At 38.8% G+C, this 19022-nt stretch overlaps 1 protein-coding gene across 3 annotated transcripts in view; it reads right to left on the bottom strand.

Moving 5' to 3' along the window:
* HECTD2 (HECT domain E3 ubiquitin protein ligase 2) overlaps positions 1-17225 on the bottom strand; it is a 33632-nt gene extending 16407 nt beyond the window's left edge. The window contains exons 1-11 of one of the 3 annotated variants that reach the window (XM_059851608.1): positions 16824-17225; positions 12536-12665; positions 8988-9126; positions 7464-7566; positions 6514-6603; positions 5890-5954; positions 4824-4869; positions 3642-3751; positions 2068-2216; positions 1185-1308; positions 357-453 (exon numbers count right to left, since the gene is read on the bottom strand). In XM_059851608.1, the coding sequence (XP_059707591.1) occupies positions 357-453; positions 1185-1308; positions 2068-2216; positions 3642-3751; positions 4824-4869; positions 5890-5954; positions 6514-6603; positions 7464-7566; positions 8988-9126; positions 12536-12665; positions 16824-17057 (1287 nt within the window). In that variant the 5' untranslated portion in view covers positions 17058-17225. The remainder of the gene's footprint in view (positions 1-356; positions 454-1184; positions 1309-2067; positions 2217-3641; positions 3752-4823; positions 4870-5889; positions 5955-6513; positions 6604-7463; positions 7567-8987; positions 9127-12535; positions 12666-16823) is intronic. The other 2 variants (XM_059851609.1, XM_059851607.1) reach the window with 2 other exon arrangements.
* Between the last annotated feature and the right edge of the window lie 1797 nt (positions 17226-19022).

The following is a 19022-nucleotide window of genomic DNA, read 5'->3' as shown; positions in this document are numbered from 1 at the left end:
ACAAAATAGTTCAAAATTCTCATAGAATTTTTCTTCCTTATCATCGTGTTAATTTAACATGCTAGCATGTTATGCTGGTTTCTCAAAAGAGGAAGAAAAGTAAGTCAATACTAGAAGCTGTTCTCTAAAACACTGCCCTCTATAAGGTGCCTGAAACCAAGTACACAAAAAAAATAAAAAATACTCCGAGAACAAAGCGTGGACATCTGTAGACTATTCATAGTGAAATGGTTTAAGTTCTTTTTCAGGGTAGTCAGAAATACTAGAAGTTGTAACGACAGGTGTAATATCAGTCTAAGAAATACTCATAAAACACCAATGGATCAGACATAAACATTTATCATTCAGGGACTTACCCGTGCAATACTTATCATTTGTTGTTCTGAGTCCCTTTGAATAATAACTTTTTTTGCTGCTATAGAAATAATAAATGGGTATTGACAGAAAGAAAACCTAACAAGAGAAAAGAAAATTAAACATTTTCTTTCTAGCATACTATTTTCATTTTAAGAATATATGAGTGAATTATCATTCAGTAAGTAATTCCTCCACAATAATTTGCAAATAGCTGCTGTTTTTTTCACTTTGTATATAGTGATACTTGACTCACTAGAACAAACTGTTATTTGCAAATACTGCTAGGAACTGAAATTAGTAATACTTATCTTTTCTCATTTGGGATTTCTGTGGTTTGTTTTGTTGTTTTTTTTTTTCCTTCTCAAGTATCAGGTATCAGATAGAAGAGTAGCCTGAAATACCTGATTCAGTGGAGCAAATTATGGTCTCAAAGTTTTCCCCAACTGCTGCCAAAGGCAAGGGAAATGCCTATGAATGTACTGGAGGCTAAAATATGTCTGTAGTAAGACACAGTCAGAAGTCTATGACAATGATTAATAAACTTACTTTATTATCATCCATATTTTACATATTTTCTCTAGTTTGCAAAGGCAGAATGAGATTTATTTCAGACAATCTCACATCCATGCAGTAGCAAGTATTAGCTATAATATGTTTTTACAATAAAATAATACAGTATTTAACGTGGATCTATACAGACCTATATAAATGGTGTGCATACCATATACAGACACTATATATCCACTACATTTAATATAGATATACATAGCATAGATACAATGCTTTGAAGTACTACTCAACAAGAAACAACCAGTAATTTCTCTTACCTGTGAGAATTCCCATAGCACTGCCAGTTATGATATTCTTCCATAAGATCAATATGATCAAGTGTAGAGTTATAGAAATCCGTATATGAAATAATAGGAGGGCTAATCAGACTATTTGCAGCATCTGCAAAGAAAACACAAAAGTGTTTCAATATAATGCCTAGGTTCAGCAATTCTCATTTCTTGGCATCATGAGCAGCAGTGATCTCAAAAACTTTAAGTCAAGTCTAAAATAATACAAAAAAATTCTAACTTAGTTACAGAACTTAGCTACAACATAACACTATACAACATCACATTAATTGCTGTAGCAAACAACAAATCCCTAGTTCAGACCATTTATGATAAGGGAACCTCAGTTTGACTCTGGTTACCTTACTAACACACACTAAATTAAGGTTTTATGGATAAAGGGTGCTATGTTCTGCTGAAATTGATGAAAAAGCAGTTTGATAAATGAAAGTGTTTAAGAAATCCATATAATTTCAAACAGCTATGGCCAGAAAATCTACATTTTTTTCAGTATACCATCTAGACCTGCACAAAAATTAAGTACTTGACCAAAGGAAGAAAGCCAATTCACATTTAAGCTATCTTACAATATAAGGGCATTCATAAAATGTTAAAAAGCTGGTAAGTTTTCTCCATTTACACTTCAGCATAATAAAATTTTGGTCAGTCAGACACAAAGTAGTCTCTTTTGTTTGACTAAACAGCTGTTTTTCCAGAATTAAGGAACAAGCAACCCCTTCATAGATGACCATAAACACATTTTGGGTTTAGATACAGGTGTGCTAATGTGCCTAACTCTGGACAGGCAGGACAGTGCAGAATATAAAAACATATACATGCCCACACCACCCAGTTCAAGAAAAACACCTACTAAATAAAGCCAGGACTTTTGTTGCTGATGGAATCCACCAAGTACATTTCACCATAGGTGGAAACTCTTCAGGTTTTGCAGGAAACAGCCGCAAAGAAATAAATTGCAGTAACCTGTCCACCACCTGCTTGAACCTCTTCTGTGAAATCCTAAAACAAACATGCTGCACTTACTCTCATGTGATCACTGTCTACACTAGAGTTTGTTATCAAATTTCAATGCTTTTAAAAAAACTCCCTCACTAAAATTTTTAAATTCAATTTTAATTGCTTAAATTATTTTTTTTAAATGTTTTTGTCCTATACATAAAAACAAAATTCTAAATGGAAAGTTTGAAAAAGCATGCTTTTAAATATTGACATATGGTAATTCTCTTCAGTGCACCCCTAACCATGCTCTTTAAGTCTGTGGAAAAATAAAAACAAGAGCAATAGAATAATTATCTGTTCTTGACTTCTAGGGAACAAAACAAAAATCCTTATCAATCTCACTCCACACTCTGAACACTGAGGAATTCTGATTTATTTTGAGATACATGGTCCTTTTAAATAAAAAGTGGTATATGCTTCATATGCTTGTGCCATGTGCACATTTTACATTACATGCTGCACACTTCCATAATAGCACAACAATACACATACACGTGTAGACATGTGAAAATAGCCTTTTCTAAACAAGAGCTCTCCTATTTTAATGCTTTCCATTTCTAATACATGCTTTAAGACTAAAAAAATTGATATGTCTATTGCATTCTTAACTAAAAGTGGAAACCTCATTTGTAAATGCAGCTCCAATGAAGTAATATTTTACCACAAGTTTAAGCAAATCTGGACACAGCTTGCTATGGTGGAGGGAAATTGAACTACCACCCTTACAGAGAAGAAAATCCTTAGTTTATATTTTCTAGGAGAACTGGAAATTGCAAATGTGGCCAAACTTTGTTTTTACCTCAAACAGAACTTCTTGCTCAGCCAGTACATGGAAGGCAATTTGCACAGAAACTTAGGAGCTGCTCTTTGGGCAGTTACCCCCATATGACTTTTTTAGTGAGGTGCTATTAGAGTTATTTCAATTAATTACAAATCTAATGCCCTAACCACACTCTCCCACCACCTCTATTGCACTATGAAGCCAAGCCTCTAGCTCCGTTGTGGTTTCTGTATATTACAGCAACATTACAATATCTTTTGCAATTTATGTGAGATTAAACTTTATTTAAACAAAGATCATAAAGATGTTTGTTTTAATAATACCATGTAAACATATAACTAAAAATTTACACACAAGTTATTTCGCATATGATATCAAAAATAACTCTGATAAGTAATTTTGTGATTAAAGCTTTTTTGCAGAAGTATAACAATTTTTATACATTATGTACATTGTGCATCTATAAATCAGTATCACTTAGTGGACTATGTCCACATGTATTTGAAAGCAACAAAACCAATCTCTTTAGTCAATTAAATTAACTTTCATATAATTCATAAAACAGTCAACATCAATGGAAATACAGAACAATTGTAATCCTAGAAATGGAATTTGTAATGTGGGGTTTTGGTTTTTTTTTTTACTTTTTAGACCAGTGCACTAGGAAATGATGGTCAGCTTCTGTTAAGGCTGCTATCTGTCTTAGCAAGTGAGCATAGATGACATAAGTAGAAGTGTTACTAAATTGAGGATTCTGAAAAAGATTAAAAAAAGTGTTAGGTTAATAAACTGCATAAAGGGAAAAAAGTCATTAGGATTTTTTTCTTATGTTTGTTGTTGCCAGTACAATTACACAAGAAAGTAGTTCACCAAACAGCTGTGACAGTGGTAAAACTATGGGAGAAAACAACGCACAACTTCTAGCCAAATAAAAAATACATAACTTCTGTATTGTAAAAGTATGAAATTTTTTCCCCAAAAGAAAGCCCACAGGTAGCCCAAAGGCAGAACTTAAAATTCTGGATTATTCTTTACATTGTAACACAAACGACACTCCTCTAAGTGATGTGGTTTTCCTATCAGTAATACAAATTCTTATACTTCCCATCTATCCCATATCAATCCAAACTAATTTTCCCTCTATTCCACGTGTTCACATATTCCCTCATTTTAGCAGGAGACATTCTTTTTAATTCACAGCTAGTATGTACCACCCCAGAGAAGAAAACTATTTTATCAATAAATTAAATTGCCATTTGATATTCCCAAATAACAGCAGAAATGGCTCCTTGTTTGCAGAGGTGTTAGGTACACTAGCAAAATATAAAGGGGAAATCTGCTACAAATGCAAGCCAACTATAGCAGCAAAGGCAAGAGGTGACCACAGACAGAAATCAGACATTGTAACCAGTCAGACTGGAAAAAGTCAGCCAGACAGACTGGATAAAATGCAGCACTGGAGAAAGTGCATATACTGAAGCTTTCAGAGTTACAGTATCCTACTACAGCAAATCTGGGAATAAGGACAACATAAGAACAAATAAATAGGTAAAATATTTATTCTTCCAACCCAGAAAATAAAAGCAAACAACTACTTGTCTATTAGTGCATCATTTTAGTCTATGTAACCTTTCCCCATCAACTGTCTTCCATTAGGCTCCCATTCCCATCATGCATTACACTTTTTCCATATTTTAACACATTCTTACAACAGGAAATTAGATGTGAAGTATCTCATCTATACAAACTATCTTGTTTGCACAGTATACTGGTTTATAGATTGTAAGTTGACACATACTTACATAAAAATACTGTATTTTTCTTACCTGTAAAAGTATACAATATGCTCTAAGATCATCCTTTGTTCGTGGCCTATGAACGAATGAAATTATAAACAGAACCATATGGATCCATAATTTACAGACATTAAGAGTCATGAAATCATGGACGATTTTATTTTGCTTTGCTAATATGTATAGAATACCATATTAAAGAATCTTCACTGCTCTCAAAAACTGAAAAGGTCATTTACAGATTCTGACAATTCTCTAAAAGTAGCAGGCCATTTATTATCTGTCTTTTAAAAACATGACAGAAGGCAAAAAAAAGGTCAGAACTGAAGAGTCAGAGGTATTCCAAAGAGGGAATTCAGCATTATTGTCTATCTCAAGTGACACCATAAAGGAGCTTATTTGCTCCTCTTTGATATTTCCTGCAAGAATTCTCCATACACTTCTACCACTGAAGCCTCTGTATTCCATGTTTATCAAGGCTTTTACAAATACATGCAGCAACAGCACAAAAAGCAGTGCAGGTTGGAGAAAGGTGTAGCCAAGACCTGGGTCACATGTGAGCTACAACAAGCCACTGTCTCTTGCTATACCTTTTAATAAATTACACTATGCATTCTCACTTCTATTACTTCATGCTAAGATGCTGTCATCTCCAAAAACCCCCCTGCTTTTTGGATATCCCCCTTCTGCATCTTGTACTGCTCTTTCTGTGGTGCTGCCTCACACAAGCAGTATTGTGAATCAAACTGTGGATCAGGGAATTGTCCTAGTTGCTGTTGGGAGATAGACAATGAGAGTAAGTTTTAACCTAGTTAAATTCTTAAATTCATCTCACAATTAAGAAGTCCAAAGAAATGCCCTGGCAACAAGCAGCTGAGATTCAGTGACGGAATGCATGGCTGGGTATGGATCTGTCTCTCAGAGGTTTAAGGCCAGCTTACAGAGTTCAAGATGCATTTCAGCAGATTTGCCAGAGAGAATTAAGTTCTTATGTATCAAATAAGTTGCATCACATTTTCTTTCTTAAAATAATAAAGAAAAAACACGTAGCAGATTTAAGTGCTGCTGCAGCACTGATGCAAACATTTATTATAATTACCCTGTCCATTCTTGCAGTAGACCATTAATTATTCCTTTTAGGACTGACTTCTGAACATCTTGAGGCTATGAAGAAAGGAAAGGAAAAATAATATCTGAAGTAATTACACATATTCAATACAAGGTATTGTACAAGCAAGCAAATTTGCTATGCTTGTATTTCAAGACAGCTAAGAAATCTTTTGTGTTATGATGCTGAGCTCCTAAATATCTTCCTCACAGACATACTAGGTGAGTGTGGGGTTGTGCCAATGGTGCCTTTCAACACTTATACCTTGCAAATATAATTTCTAAACTACTCCTGTCCTTTGTATACTAGGCAGAGGACCTACATTTTACTATTCCCATCCTCACATTTTCTTTGTTTCTCACCATGCAGTCCTCCCATCACAGCCATGTAATATTTCTTAAGATATGCAGTCTTTAAGAACTACCACAATATAAACTATGCTTTACTAGAAGGAAAATTTTCCTCCTCTTTTACTAGAGCAGCTGTTAGGATTCTGTGACAATTCTCATGGGATCATCTGAAGTATGTTTTGAGAGATTCTTCAGAAATCATGCCTATCTGGGAAAAACTTTTGGTGTAAATGGTATAAAACATGAATTCTTTTTCTCTACTTACAGTATTTAATAAGGCATCATAGACAACATTCACAAATTTTGCATCGATTCCAGAGTCCTCAATGGTATTAAATGGAGAATTGGTATCTTTCTGTAAGTTAGATAATACATGAAGCATTTTGAATATTTTATAGCTATCTTTGAAAATGCAAGTTTAACAGCAAGCTTAGGAAAACATGTTCAGAAATAAGTATTTCCTTTATCAAAACGTAAGAATATAAGTTTCCTTAGTTTGTATGCTAAAGACAGAGCAAAACAATAGTAATCCTGTACATATTCATGTTGTCATTCTATTTTCAAAATGTAAGAGGCTTTCAAATAATGAATTACATTGAACTTTCATCTTTGTTGTTGATCCATTACCAGACAAAGGCAAGAAAATTTTAAGCACTCAATATTTATTAAATAACTAAAGGTCACAGGTTATTTCATTCGGGCTCAGATCCTACCATCCATATCAAATATCACAAGCACATTTTCCTCTATAATAGGCAGGAAATAATAATTTAGCATGAATTCAGAAAGACAAATATAACAGCTCCCTAGGAAAACCAAGTATGCCATCGTAACATATGAAAAGCTATAACAGAGACCATACCACATCTTTTTTTAGGGATAGGGAATTTCTGTTTCCAGATTTGCCTGGGCCTTTGCATTAGCATGGATGTTTTAAAACTGTAATTTGTGTAGAAAGCACCTACACAGTCACAGTGTCACAAACAAACTACATACTGGAATTTTAAAGCTCCACAAACTTGAAATAAAATTGCTTAACTGGAATCAATAAATCAATGCAATAACAGATTGTCTACAAAAGGCAGGTGAGATAATGACAAAATTATCTGAGTGGCCTTGAATACCTGGCTAAAAGCCTTCAGCAGATATTTTTGGAAACATTTTGAAGATACAAAGCACTGTAATTACTAAATAGTATTAGGAATTATTTTCTACCTTAAATGCAGCATTTATCTCCAAGAAAGAATCAAAAGTTGTAGAATAAAAATTATGTACAGCTTTCCAATCTCCCGATGCCTTCGACTTTTCCATATCATCCCTAGAGAAAATATATTCAAATACTGGTAATGGTTTGATCTTGCCAGCCACTTAGACCTTAAAATGCACTGTAACTTTAAGCTTTTCTCACTAAGCACACTTAAAAGACAGACAAGTATAATATCTGTATCTTTCTAACCTCTTCCTTGTCATTTAAAGATCATGGTATTATAAGAGAACAAAAGCATAGTTTGTGTTTGATACACCTGAGCAATGTCTTTTATTCAAAATGTTAATTCACAATGTCACAGTTCAGTGTGTTAGGACAAATAATTAGCAGAACAGAATTAAGCTGCAGCTACACTGACATGATAAAGTTTCTCAGAATATGATGGCTCTTAAAGTACTCAAATTCACTAGAATTTCTTAAAATTTTCTTTCTTTTAAAATTTTTCAAACAGAACCTAATCTTAGGCACAGGTGGTCAGTCTTAGACACAGGTGGTCAATGATGACAGTCAACGTGGCTTCACTAAGGGCAAATTGTGCCTGACAAATTTGGTGGCCTTCTACAATAGTTTACAGTGCGGGTGGATGATGGAAGAATGATGTCATCTACCTGGACTTGGGCAAGGCCTTCCTCTGGAAGCTGCTTCCTCTCACTTTGCTGCAGGCTGTGCAAGAAATCCTCAGCAAGGGGAAATCCAAAGCCAGCTCAGTGCAGGGAGCAGCTGCCAGATCCAATTGAGAAGGACCTAGCCTGGCCTGGAGGATGGCAACCATGGGAGAGGGGAAATGGAGACGTGGTGGGGGCTCACAGCTGGGGATTCAAATGGACAGGACAAGGGCTAATGGCTTTAACCTGCAGGAGGGCTGATTTAGATCAGATATAAGGAAGAAGTTTTTACAAACACTGCCAAAGGTTGTCTAGAGGCAATATTCAATAGATACAAAAAATCTGAATATGAAAAAATTCAGCTCCTTGGATCACCTGAATACCAGGAAAGGATCACCTCTTTGCAAATTTTCCTTTATATCTCTTTTTCTTTCCCACCAAATACACATTGAATAATCAAAAAATGTTCCTTCTCCTCCCCAGAAGCACAGAATTTCAAACATGGAAGAGAGAAATAATTGCCAGTATAACCAAAACACCTAAGACTGCACGGGCTTTGCCAGCCTACAATAAGCCATACATATTCTTTTCCAAAACTAAACTTTCACTGCATTTCTAATTCTGAAGTATATGTTTTGCCATTTTCTGAGTGGTACAACATTTCAGCCTAGAAAAAATATTTTGATGGTTTTCACAGTAACAGAGTCATCAATCCCACCATCATAACCAGACTAATTCCTTGCCAGTCCTACTGAAAATGTTTCCTCATTTGAAATTAACAAAATCAAATGTATGAATTAGGTCAAAATGAAAAGAATTCCAAAGAGAGGAAGAAAACACACTTCTAGGAACACCAGTATAACTTACTGAAAATCTTTCACAGTTTTGGTTCGAATTGGAAGGGAAGGCTCAGGAGGAATTGGTGCTTTCAGTTCTTGGGGTAATGCATCCATCGACATGCGCTGCTTTTGCCGTACATCCAGGCAAAGAGGTGGATGGTCCCTCCCTTGAAAGAAAGGTAAAGAAGAGCAAATACAATGCATCTAACACAAATAAATTGGTACTAGGAAAAAAATGAAACACCAAGTGTTTAATTCTAACTCTTTAAAAAAGTATTTTCTTACAATGTGCACATGCAAACACGATGGAAAATTTGGCTAACTAACAAAAATAGCAGTGTTGCCAATTACTGTATTTCCAATATAGATATTAAATTTTCAATATACAAACTGCAACACTGGTGCTCCTTACAGCTAATAAAAATCTAACGCACAACCATACCAAAGTCCAACTACTGTATAAGGCCAAGACTTCAGTCCATTTTTCTATACTGTGATATAGAATTTTAGCTACAGATGACTGAAACATCTACAGCTTCCATAAAGAATCTCTCCAAAAAACTAACTGGGAAAGGCAATTTTTTTGTCTTACACACAATTAGTGGTGAAACAGAAGCATCTTTGAACGCTTCTTTGGAATACATTTGGCTACCTATTCTAGTACAATTGGCAGTGCTTTGCCAAGGTCTTTCTATTCTACTCCTTCCTTTCTATTTGATCTGAGAATATTTGATCAGATTAGCATGGCAAGACTTGGCAAAAGCTACAGTGAGAGGAGAGATGAGGCTGCCTCTGTGTCTGACACAGCTCCAAAACACACTCACTACAGGCCAAAGCTGAGCCTAGCAGTGACACTGGTAGCACCCCTGTGACAATATATTTAAAACTGCACAGCAGCTGAGAGAGAGGAGGGATCAAAAAAAAAGGAAGAAAAAAAAGAAAGAAACTAGAAACTACCCTACAGACACCCATATGAGTGGAAGAGAAAGAGAAGGAAGGAGGAGGTGAGCCAGGGTCTGGAGCAGAGATTCGCTTGCAGCCAGTGGAGAGCCCATGCCGGATCAGGGTGCTGGCAGAATTGGAGAGAAGCTGAGAACAAGGGAAGGTGTGGTAAGCAGGGAAGGGGAAGGCATTTTGAGTTTTGTTTCTGTTTAGTTTAACTGGCAATAAATTAATATCAAGTCTGTTCTGCCTACGACGATAATCGGAAAGTGTACGCCCAGTCTTTATCTCAATCCTGAGCTTTTTCATCTTATTTTCTCCCCATGTCCTGTTGAGGAGGGGAAGCCACCAGAGCAGCTTGGTGGGTGTCTGGCAGTCAGCCAAGGTAAGCCCACCCAAAACATGAAAAAAAATTTCCACTCCATTTCCAACACTCATTTTGACAGTGTTTTCACAAACATCCTCAAACACTCTTACAGTCTGATTTATGCTGCTCATTTTTAAAAGCATGTACATGAATTATGACATATGTTTGGGATAAAAGACACTATATAAAATAAAAGTGTCCTCAAAAGTCATACATATTTAATGAAAATCCTCTATGAATTGTATAAGACCCCTCTAAGCCTTTTTGAAGATATGGTTTTTTTAATTAACTAAACATCAAAGTAGTATCACTACACTGCTGCCTACTCCATTTATCACAGCAGGGAAACAGATGCTAAAAAAGTCCCATGAATCCAAAAGCAGATTTTTTTCTCTCATGCTCATGACAGAGTCATTGTCCGTGTGACTTAACTCAGCCACCATTCATGAGATAACAGATCAGAGCTGCCCTCAATCCCCTGAGGATGGCATCAATTACTGATATGGAACCTTGTCCATTCTCACAGATGTTATTTTAACTATTTTAAGACAGGAGTAGTAATTGAAAAAAAAAAACAAAGCAGACATACAGATAATAAATTAATCCAAGCCAAGGTGCCAAACAATCCAACCACGCATATGTTCTGCTATTGAACACCATTCTCTGAACGCAAGATGGACTGATTTTAAAGAATGTAAGAATTTGTCTTATTTTTATTCTCTGAGAATAACAAGTTTTTTTGATTTAATTTTCATTCTGTCTTTTCAATTTTAAATGGATTAAACATTGAGTTATAACTAGCTGAACACACTGAAATGAGGAAAATATTCTTTCTGCATCTGTAGAAGAGACATCTGCTGGCAGACACCGCTTCTCAGTTCAGTAAATCGAGGCTGCAGGTGCTAAGCTGGTAACTTGCACCCTGTCAGCAATGCAATTTTCTTTGAAATATATGCAGTTTAATTTACATACACTAAAATTGATTTTTAATAGTATCTTTAACACATATGGTCAACTTCAGTATATTTTGTCATCATTCAAGTTTATTTGTACATAGACTTATTTGCTCTTCTGCCAGTAAAGAATACTAATTAAGATCCATCACTTGAGTTTCATAGAGCAGAAAAGGGAAATTTTAGGTATTGAGTTGATAAACAGCAATAACACAATATTGCAAGACAAGAAAAAACAGTAATTTCTGGCTTCTTGCCCAGTTACATCAAGTAAAGATTCAGCTGTGCATGACTGCTTAAGGAATGATCAAAACCTTTGAAGAAAATCTCCCTGATACAAAGCAGAAAGTTTTGCAGTACAATTAATAGGACTAATAAAAGATTATTTTAGTAAGAATCTAATGCTGCAAATTATAAACCACCTTTTTCTGTACAATTTTGAAACTGACAATACCTGTCAACAGTTTTGTTTCAAAGTTACACTGCTGAGCTCTTTCAGTGCAGTCTCTTTCTTGCCCCAAATTCACTGAGTGCTAAAAAGACTTGGTGAACCACAGCACAATAAGCCTGAAGGGGACTTGCTCAGAGACAAGATCAATACAAACCTGACAAATGTTTGTACAGTCTTTTATGAAAAGTCCCAAATTACTGAATTCCTAGCCCAAAAGCCTAATAAAAATTCCAGGTCTAACCCCAACATCATCTCATCTAGGCTTCACTATTCTAGCCTACTTAACAAAGAGCTAGGCTTTCTATCTATTCTTCAAATATTGTTACCTCATCACAGCACAACAACCTTCCTTCTCACTTATAAAGCTATTCAGAACTTACTAATTGTTTCCTGTGCATTTTACTTTTTGCCATCACTGTCTTCATCTTCACTGAAAAACACCATCTCTCAGCAACTGCCTGCCTTATAAAAGTCTTAGGCATGCCTCATTCCCACCATCCTTCAGATGGCAATAAAATAATTATCTCCAAAGTTCTGACAATTTCTATAGACACTGCGTGATTGCAGCTAGACAAAGAATATCTGCATATAAACTGCTGAATCAATACCTTTCTTTAAAATTTCAGATAGTTATTCCATCTTCCAGATCTATTTGTTTTTTCTTATCCAACTTGTCTCTCTGACACAACCTCCACTGAGGATGGGCTATCATATATCTCACTGCCTGTACAATGTACAACACCATGTACAATGTACAAATCTAGATTTCCAGATTTTATGGCACTTCCAAAATACAAATACTGGCAGAAAATTGAGCACCTTCTAAACTTGGTAACTAAGTAACAGGTCTTTTTTTCTCTTACCGTTTTTGATGTTGGGTGTAACAAGATGCGTAGGCGAATTTCTGTTTCCGATGCCTTCTTTCTTTTGGTTGATAGTTGTGATGAAATTGCTGAAAGTGGAAAACTGATTTTTGGCTCCTTCCTCCAACCCCTGTAATTAAGATGACAGTATGCTCTAAAAGGCTAATACATTACTGCTATAGTAATCTGCCTAGTGAGGTTTTTACACAGAATTCTTAAATATCTTTTAAATCAGACTGGTAATAACTGAATAAAGCATAAATAATGATTCTGCAAGTTTGCTTCAAGTTGATTCAGGAGAGGTACCATAAAATTCCGTTCAATTACATTAAAAAACTCAAGAATTATTTTGCAGGATATGAAGATATCCTTGGATTTCTGCGAGGAAAACACAATACAATTAGGATGTTGTCAATAACATTCTAACTTTCTGCATCTTAATGTCTACTTTTGTACTTCTCACTACATCCAGCTCAGTTTAAACAGAAGAAAGTGTCACATATTTCTTTTTCCAAACAGCCCTAATATATTCAAGTAGTTTAGACAAATTTCCCAAGACTTAAAATGTGGGGCAAAAAATTCTAACCTCTAAAAACATTCAATACTGACTACCTGGGTAAACTCCCTAATGATTCAAAATGATCAGCATCTGCTGCCACTGAAGAAAGGCTTACCAACAAAATTTGGCTAATAAAGTGGTAGAAGACTCCCTGCTTGAGCACCAGTACATGCTGTCACCAAGGAGCCTGCACAAGTCTCTGCTAGGAAGTGTTGAGCACTAATGTGTTTTAACAGCAAACAGGAGTGAAATCACACACCAGACTTCCAAAGGATTGTGCAATTAGTGTGTTGGCTAATCAGCACTGGGTCCTATTAGATATATTATTAGAGAATTTGCAAAGCATAGGTGGGGCTAAGAGGCTTGCCCAAGATGACAGAAATCTCATGATGAATTTTCATCTCAATTTCAAGTCATCAACTGATATCAGGAGAAGGTAGATCAACTCAAATAAATATACATACACTTCCTGCACATCATGATTTTCAACCTCATGCTAACCTAAAGACTAATTTACCTGATATCTGGTATCTGTGCTCTCAGTAAGAAAAATGTTTCCACAAAACCCAAAACTTTAATTCTGCAAATGAGAATATACGTTCTCATGTAATATTCTATCAAAATTTTTGAACCAGTACATTTCCCTTTTGCCTTAACAGAAATACATTTAGACTAAGACATGCAGCCTGAGTACTAAGAAAAGTATTTCACTTCCACCACAACATCCTGAAAAAACACCAGAAGGGCAATAATACAGCCCATAAACCTACCACACCACAGTGTACGCAAGCTGGTACACTGCCAGAAATTTTAAATAACTGTGGCAGATACAGCTATTTTTCCATGGCTCATAACTCACTAAATTGTAAATCTGAGCAATCATCAGGACTTTTGGTTTTAAAAATATCAAATTTCAATTTCTAAAATATGTATTTTTACCAAATTTCAATTTCTAGTTCCAAATTCCTTATATGCAACAAATATTCCAAAACAGAATGTAATTACCAGGGTAATTATCAGAATAACATTTCTTTTTAGCCTATTACTTTTGAAATATCATTAAGATGATTCTTAAAAATCATCTGGCACATGACTGGAGTAAAACAGACCCTGGACAAACATCAGTGACTGAAAAAGAACTTTTAAACAACTCCAGATCTGAGGTTAATCTGCTGTGTCACAAAATGTGTGCTCCAGGCAGAAAAGCTCTGAAGCACAGACTAGTCTAATTACGATTGATAAGGAATAGATAGCAGAGATAATTGAAAAAAGGAGTTTTTGTTAAATAAATTATTGTGACAACCTTTTTGACTGACTTAGCTTTCTAGGTTTTACTCCAGCCATGTCACTGAAATACTACAGGTGAACAGTTTCTTAATAACTTTCTCCTTACTGCCATCTCCTTCAGCAGTGATCATAAACAAAATCTGCATCCCCTCTTTAACTCCATCATCCTGTTTCAAGTACAGTTCCAACAATATTAGACAAACACATGGACAAAGGCTTTATTGGGAGGCCCTGGAGGGAAACTTCACGCTCATTAATGAGAAACTCTGACAAACCCCTGAGGGAGTAATCTAGGGCAAGTGCACAGCACCATGTCATACTTAAAAATTTTGTAGGAGGTCACTGAGCTTTCAGAGCCTAAGACTCTTACAAGTACTGCCACCAGAAAACTGAACATCCACCAATCCCCTCCCACCCACCAAAAGGAATGAATAGGCTAGGAGGGAGTAAGAGGACCAAAGTCATCTTTAGTCCTGTTTTAAGATCATATTAATAACCCACAACTCTGCTGGCTTATTAGTGGAAGTTTTCCAAAGCACTAAGCCCTCCGTAAGACTGGAGAGTTACTAGCATCATACTTTATAAAACTGTATTTTTCATTATTGAAGTTAAATGAAATGGTGAAAACAAGTCAAAATGTTTCAAAGAGCACATACAGACTGCTTTCTCAGAAGAAACAAAAGATCATCTAAAGGAGCTTTCTGGAAAATCCTGTTTAGCCCTAACATTGCTTACTCAAGACCCTTATGTATACGGCAAGCAAAGACTAGTGAGGACAAAAAGATTTTCTTCCCTGTGCAAGATGTGGAGGACACTCAGACTTCCCAAAGGCATCTGACAGTGCAACAGGCTGCACTAGAAGCAGGATTTTCCTTCCACTCATACCTTGAAAGGTGCAACTTTGAACTGTTTTTCCTTTACAGAAGCCTCTAATTGTTCCTGCTTATTAGGGAGCAAATTACCTAGCTTTCCACAAGTTTCTTTCCAGAATCTGAAAGCTGACACCCAAATTATCACCTCTTTGGTGATAGTCCATGACATCTCTCCACAAAACTCTCTCCACCCCCCTGTAACACGCTACTGAGCCCCAATAAGGCTCTTGGTAAATTCAAACCCTGCCCTGCACCTGACACACAACCACACCCAGGTAGGTCAGAGCTCCTCTGCAGGTCCACTCAGACAGCTTCTGCCTGTGGCCAACACTTCAGAGGTACATGACGGATGTCCAGCTACTAAGAAGTTCTCCTGATTCTTTAAGGAAGCTGGAATTCTACATGGCCATCCAGGGGCACACATTTTTCATTAGCTGTGCTAAGCCTGACACGTTTTAGGCCAGCACTTGTATCTTTATTCTAAGGGACTGGCTTTTACCATTCAAAGTCTAAGGTGGAGATGTTCAAAGGTAATAAAAACTCCTGGGCACTTGTCCATTACAGATTTCTCCCATCAAACTGGTATTTGAATCACAAGAATAAACATATTCTTGCACATCCTGACAGATTTACAAAGCTGAAAGTCTTTCAGAAGATTGGAACATTTAGGCAAAGCACAAAATTGGCAGAATTGCTCCAAGGAGTTTGCATACAATTACTCAGTTTAACATCAGAATTATTTCCTGACATATATGTGCAATCTTTTAAATTCAAATTATGAATTTAAATAAATGATAATTTAAATGATAATTTCTAATAAGTCCAATGCCTATCAGAACTGCTGAACTAAAATCTCCTAAGTGTATTGCTACAGGATTAGTAACATTTTTGTTCTGTTGTTGGACTGAAGTAACTTACCACAAATTCTAATGTTAAGTTATGTAAGATATCCAACTCATGTCAGGAAAATTTGATGTTCTGTAATATTGTATGGACAGCAGAAAGAAAAGAACAACTCTGGGATAATTAAAACCTGAAAAAAGGTTTCTGAAAGGAAGTTATTCTGGCAAATATCCTTCCCCCATTTTTTTCTCTGCATGAATTCATTCATCATTTCATCAAAATGTTCTGTGATCTTTGCTTCAACACAAAAAAAAACCGGGAAATATTTTAAAAGAAAAAGTTAAAAATACATAAGTATTCCCCAGCTACCTCTCTCGCCATTAAGTGTATTAGAGCTGAAACTCTCCACCCCCGAGAACCCTTAATGAACATTCACAATGCTGCAAACCCTCAGTCATGACTAACCCGACAGAGCAGACCGTTGTAAAATGTTAACTATAAGTGGATGGAGAATTTATAGCTTCATTATGTCATTGCTTACAGATGCACTTGTTATTTTTAAGAAACTTGAATGAAAGCCTCTCAACGGAAAGGAACATGAAAGAAAATGAAGACGATGATTCCCCCTTCCCTTTCTCCTCCCAAATGAAGCGGCAAACACAGCAAACGAACACGGAGTGGCACAGGCGGGCCCGCGGGCGCCTGCCCGGGCGCCGACGGGACTTACCCCGGCAGCCGCGGTGGACGCCGACGGGATGGGCGGCAATTTCTCTCCCTCCTTTTCCTTCTCTTTTTCCTTTTCCTTTTCCTTCTCCCCTTCTCCCTCTTCTTCCTCCTCTTCGCCAGCCTCCTCGGCTGACGGGGCCGCGGCGCTGCCCTGGCTCAGCTCCGCTCCCGGCGGATGCCCCTCGCCGGGGCCGGGGGGCAGCTCGGCGGCAGCCGGCGGGCTCTGCAGCGACATGGTCCCGCTCTCGGCAGCCTCTCAGCGCCGTCGGCACCCGCGACCCCGCGCCCTTCTCTTCTCCTCCCTCCGAGGAGCCCCCGCGGGCACCCTCAGCTCCGCCGCTCCACTCGGCCGCGGCGGCACTGCAGCAGCCGTGCTGCTCCCGGGCGCCCAGACACCCCCGCACGGCGGGGCGGAGCGCAGCGCAGCGCAGCCCGGCCGCCCCCGCCGCGGCCCCGGCGAGCAGGGGGAGCGCGGGACGCGGCGCAGCGGAGGCGCCGCCGGAGCCGCTGCCCGGGAGCGCCCTCGGCCGCCGCGCCACCTACAGACCGCGGGCAGCAGGAGGGGCCGCCGCCGCCGCCATGCTACCCATGGGCGGCTCGTGGAAACGCGCCTGGCGGCCGGGGCGCGGCGCGGGGGAAGCGGAGGACACGGCGGCGGAAACTCCGCGGCGCAGGAACCGGCGCGGGGCTGCGGCTGGCCCAGGCGCAGCCGCCCTGGCAAGGGTGCCGGGCCTGGTGTGGGGCACTGACGGGACCCGGGAATAGCGACGAGGAAATAGACGAGTAATCAACAAACCTAAACATAAGTACATATAATATATATAAATATATAAATAAAATATATACAGTTGGGTGAAGGGCTCTCGAGGCGGATACCGCTAGGCACGGCCTCCGTCACGGCAGGTGGTGCCGGGTGCTGCTCTGCCGGCACAGGCCGTGCTGGCCGTGGCACCTCTCACACCGCCCTGGGACCGTGCCGGCCGTGGCACCTCTCACACCCCCCGGGGGCCGTTCCACCTCTCACACCGCCCTGGGGCCGTGCCAGCAGTGGCACCTCTCACACCGCACCGGGGCCATCCTGGCAGTGGGCACCTCTCACACTGTTCTGGGGCCGTGCCGGCAGGGACACCTCTCACACGGCGCTCTCGCCCCACGGCACGTTCTTCGCCGCTTCGGGTTACGCTCCAACGAGAAAATACAGAAATTGTCGAATCATTAAAGTTGAAAAAGCCCTTCGAGATGATCAAGTCCAACCTTCGACCAAATAACGCCGTGCCCACTATGCCATATAGTCGAAGCCTGGGAGTCGAAGCCTTATTGCGAAGGACTGCACCGTATCCTGAGGAACGAACGTGTAACCAATGTGTGAGCGCACCGTCTGATGGCAAAGCCAGAGCGGCGCCAGGGCTGTGCAGCCGTGGGTCCTGGCCCTCCCTTCGGGCAGGGCTCGGGCAGCCAGAGGCAGTCCCGCTGTCAGAGCCTCAGGGCAGCTCCCTGGCTGTGCTGGAGCCTTGCTGTAAGTGTGTGAAGAAATGCCATCTTCAGAAGAGGTGCTGTGTTGAACTGGTTGCAAGACAACATCTAGACCAGATGTCACACGTACTGGCTTGGTACTGACCTGCCACTTGGCTTTGTATGTGAAGTTGCAGGAGCCCTGCTGCTTGAGAGGGGGACAAAATTTTGTACACCAACCGACATCCAGTTTAAGCTCTTCAAACCGCTAGCTGCCAGATGAAACAAGTTTCCTTTGGACCACTCTAATTTTGTGTCTGAAGAAGAGTTTTTCTCCCAGCTTCAGGAACAGAGTGTGAATAGCATTACAGGCCACGTGAAACAAATCTTCAAAATTGTTTTTCAGGTGGAGGAAAACCATGTGATGGTTTTTCTGAGCATTGGCACTACATAAGTAGCTCCTGCAGGAGCTGTGGGAAATATTTCTGTAAGAGTCATAAAAGCAATGGCACAATAGGTACTGCAGTGTTAATCTAACACATTGAAAAATGCTTTTCCTTTCTGAAGGAACTGGCAGACCTGGAGGTTTTTAGGTTTCATTAAAAAATGGCTTTGTCTCCTTACCAAGTTAAATATGAGATCTGGTTTTCCAAGAACTTAATTCTCCTCACTGTGTTTACTTCCCAGTAGCTTTCAGCAGTTTGCATGAATAAGCGGCCTGTTGCACTTAAAACAAAGCCCCCCAAAC

Source organism: Haemorhous mexicanus, chromosome 7 (genome assembly GCF_027477595.1).
Source record: "Haemorhous mexicanus isolate bHaeMex1 chromosome 7, bHaeMex1.pri, whole genome shotgun sequence".
In the NCBI taxonomy this organism is placed as follows: Eukaryota; Metazoa; Chordata; class Aves; order Passeriformes; family Fringillidae; genus Haemorhous; species Haemorhous mexicanus.
Note: the sequence above shows the minus strand (reverse complement) of the source record. Positions and strands in the feature narration are given on the sequence as shown.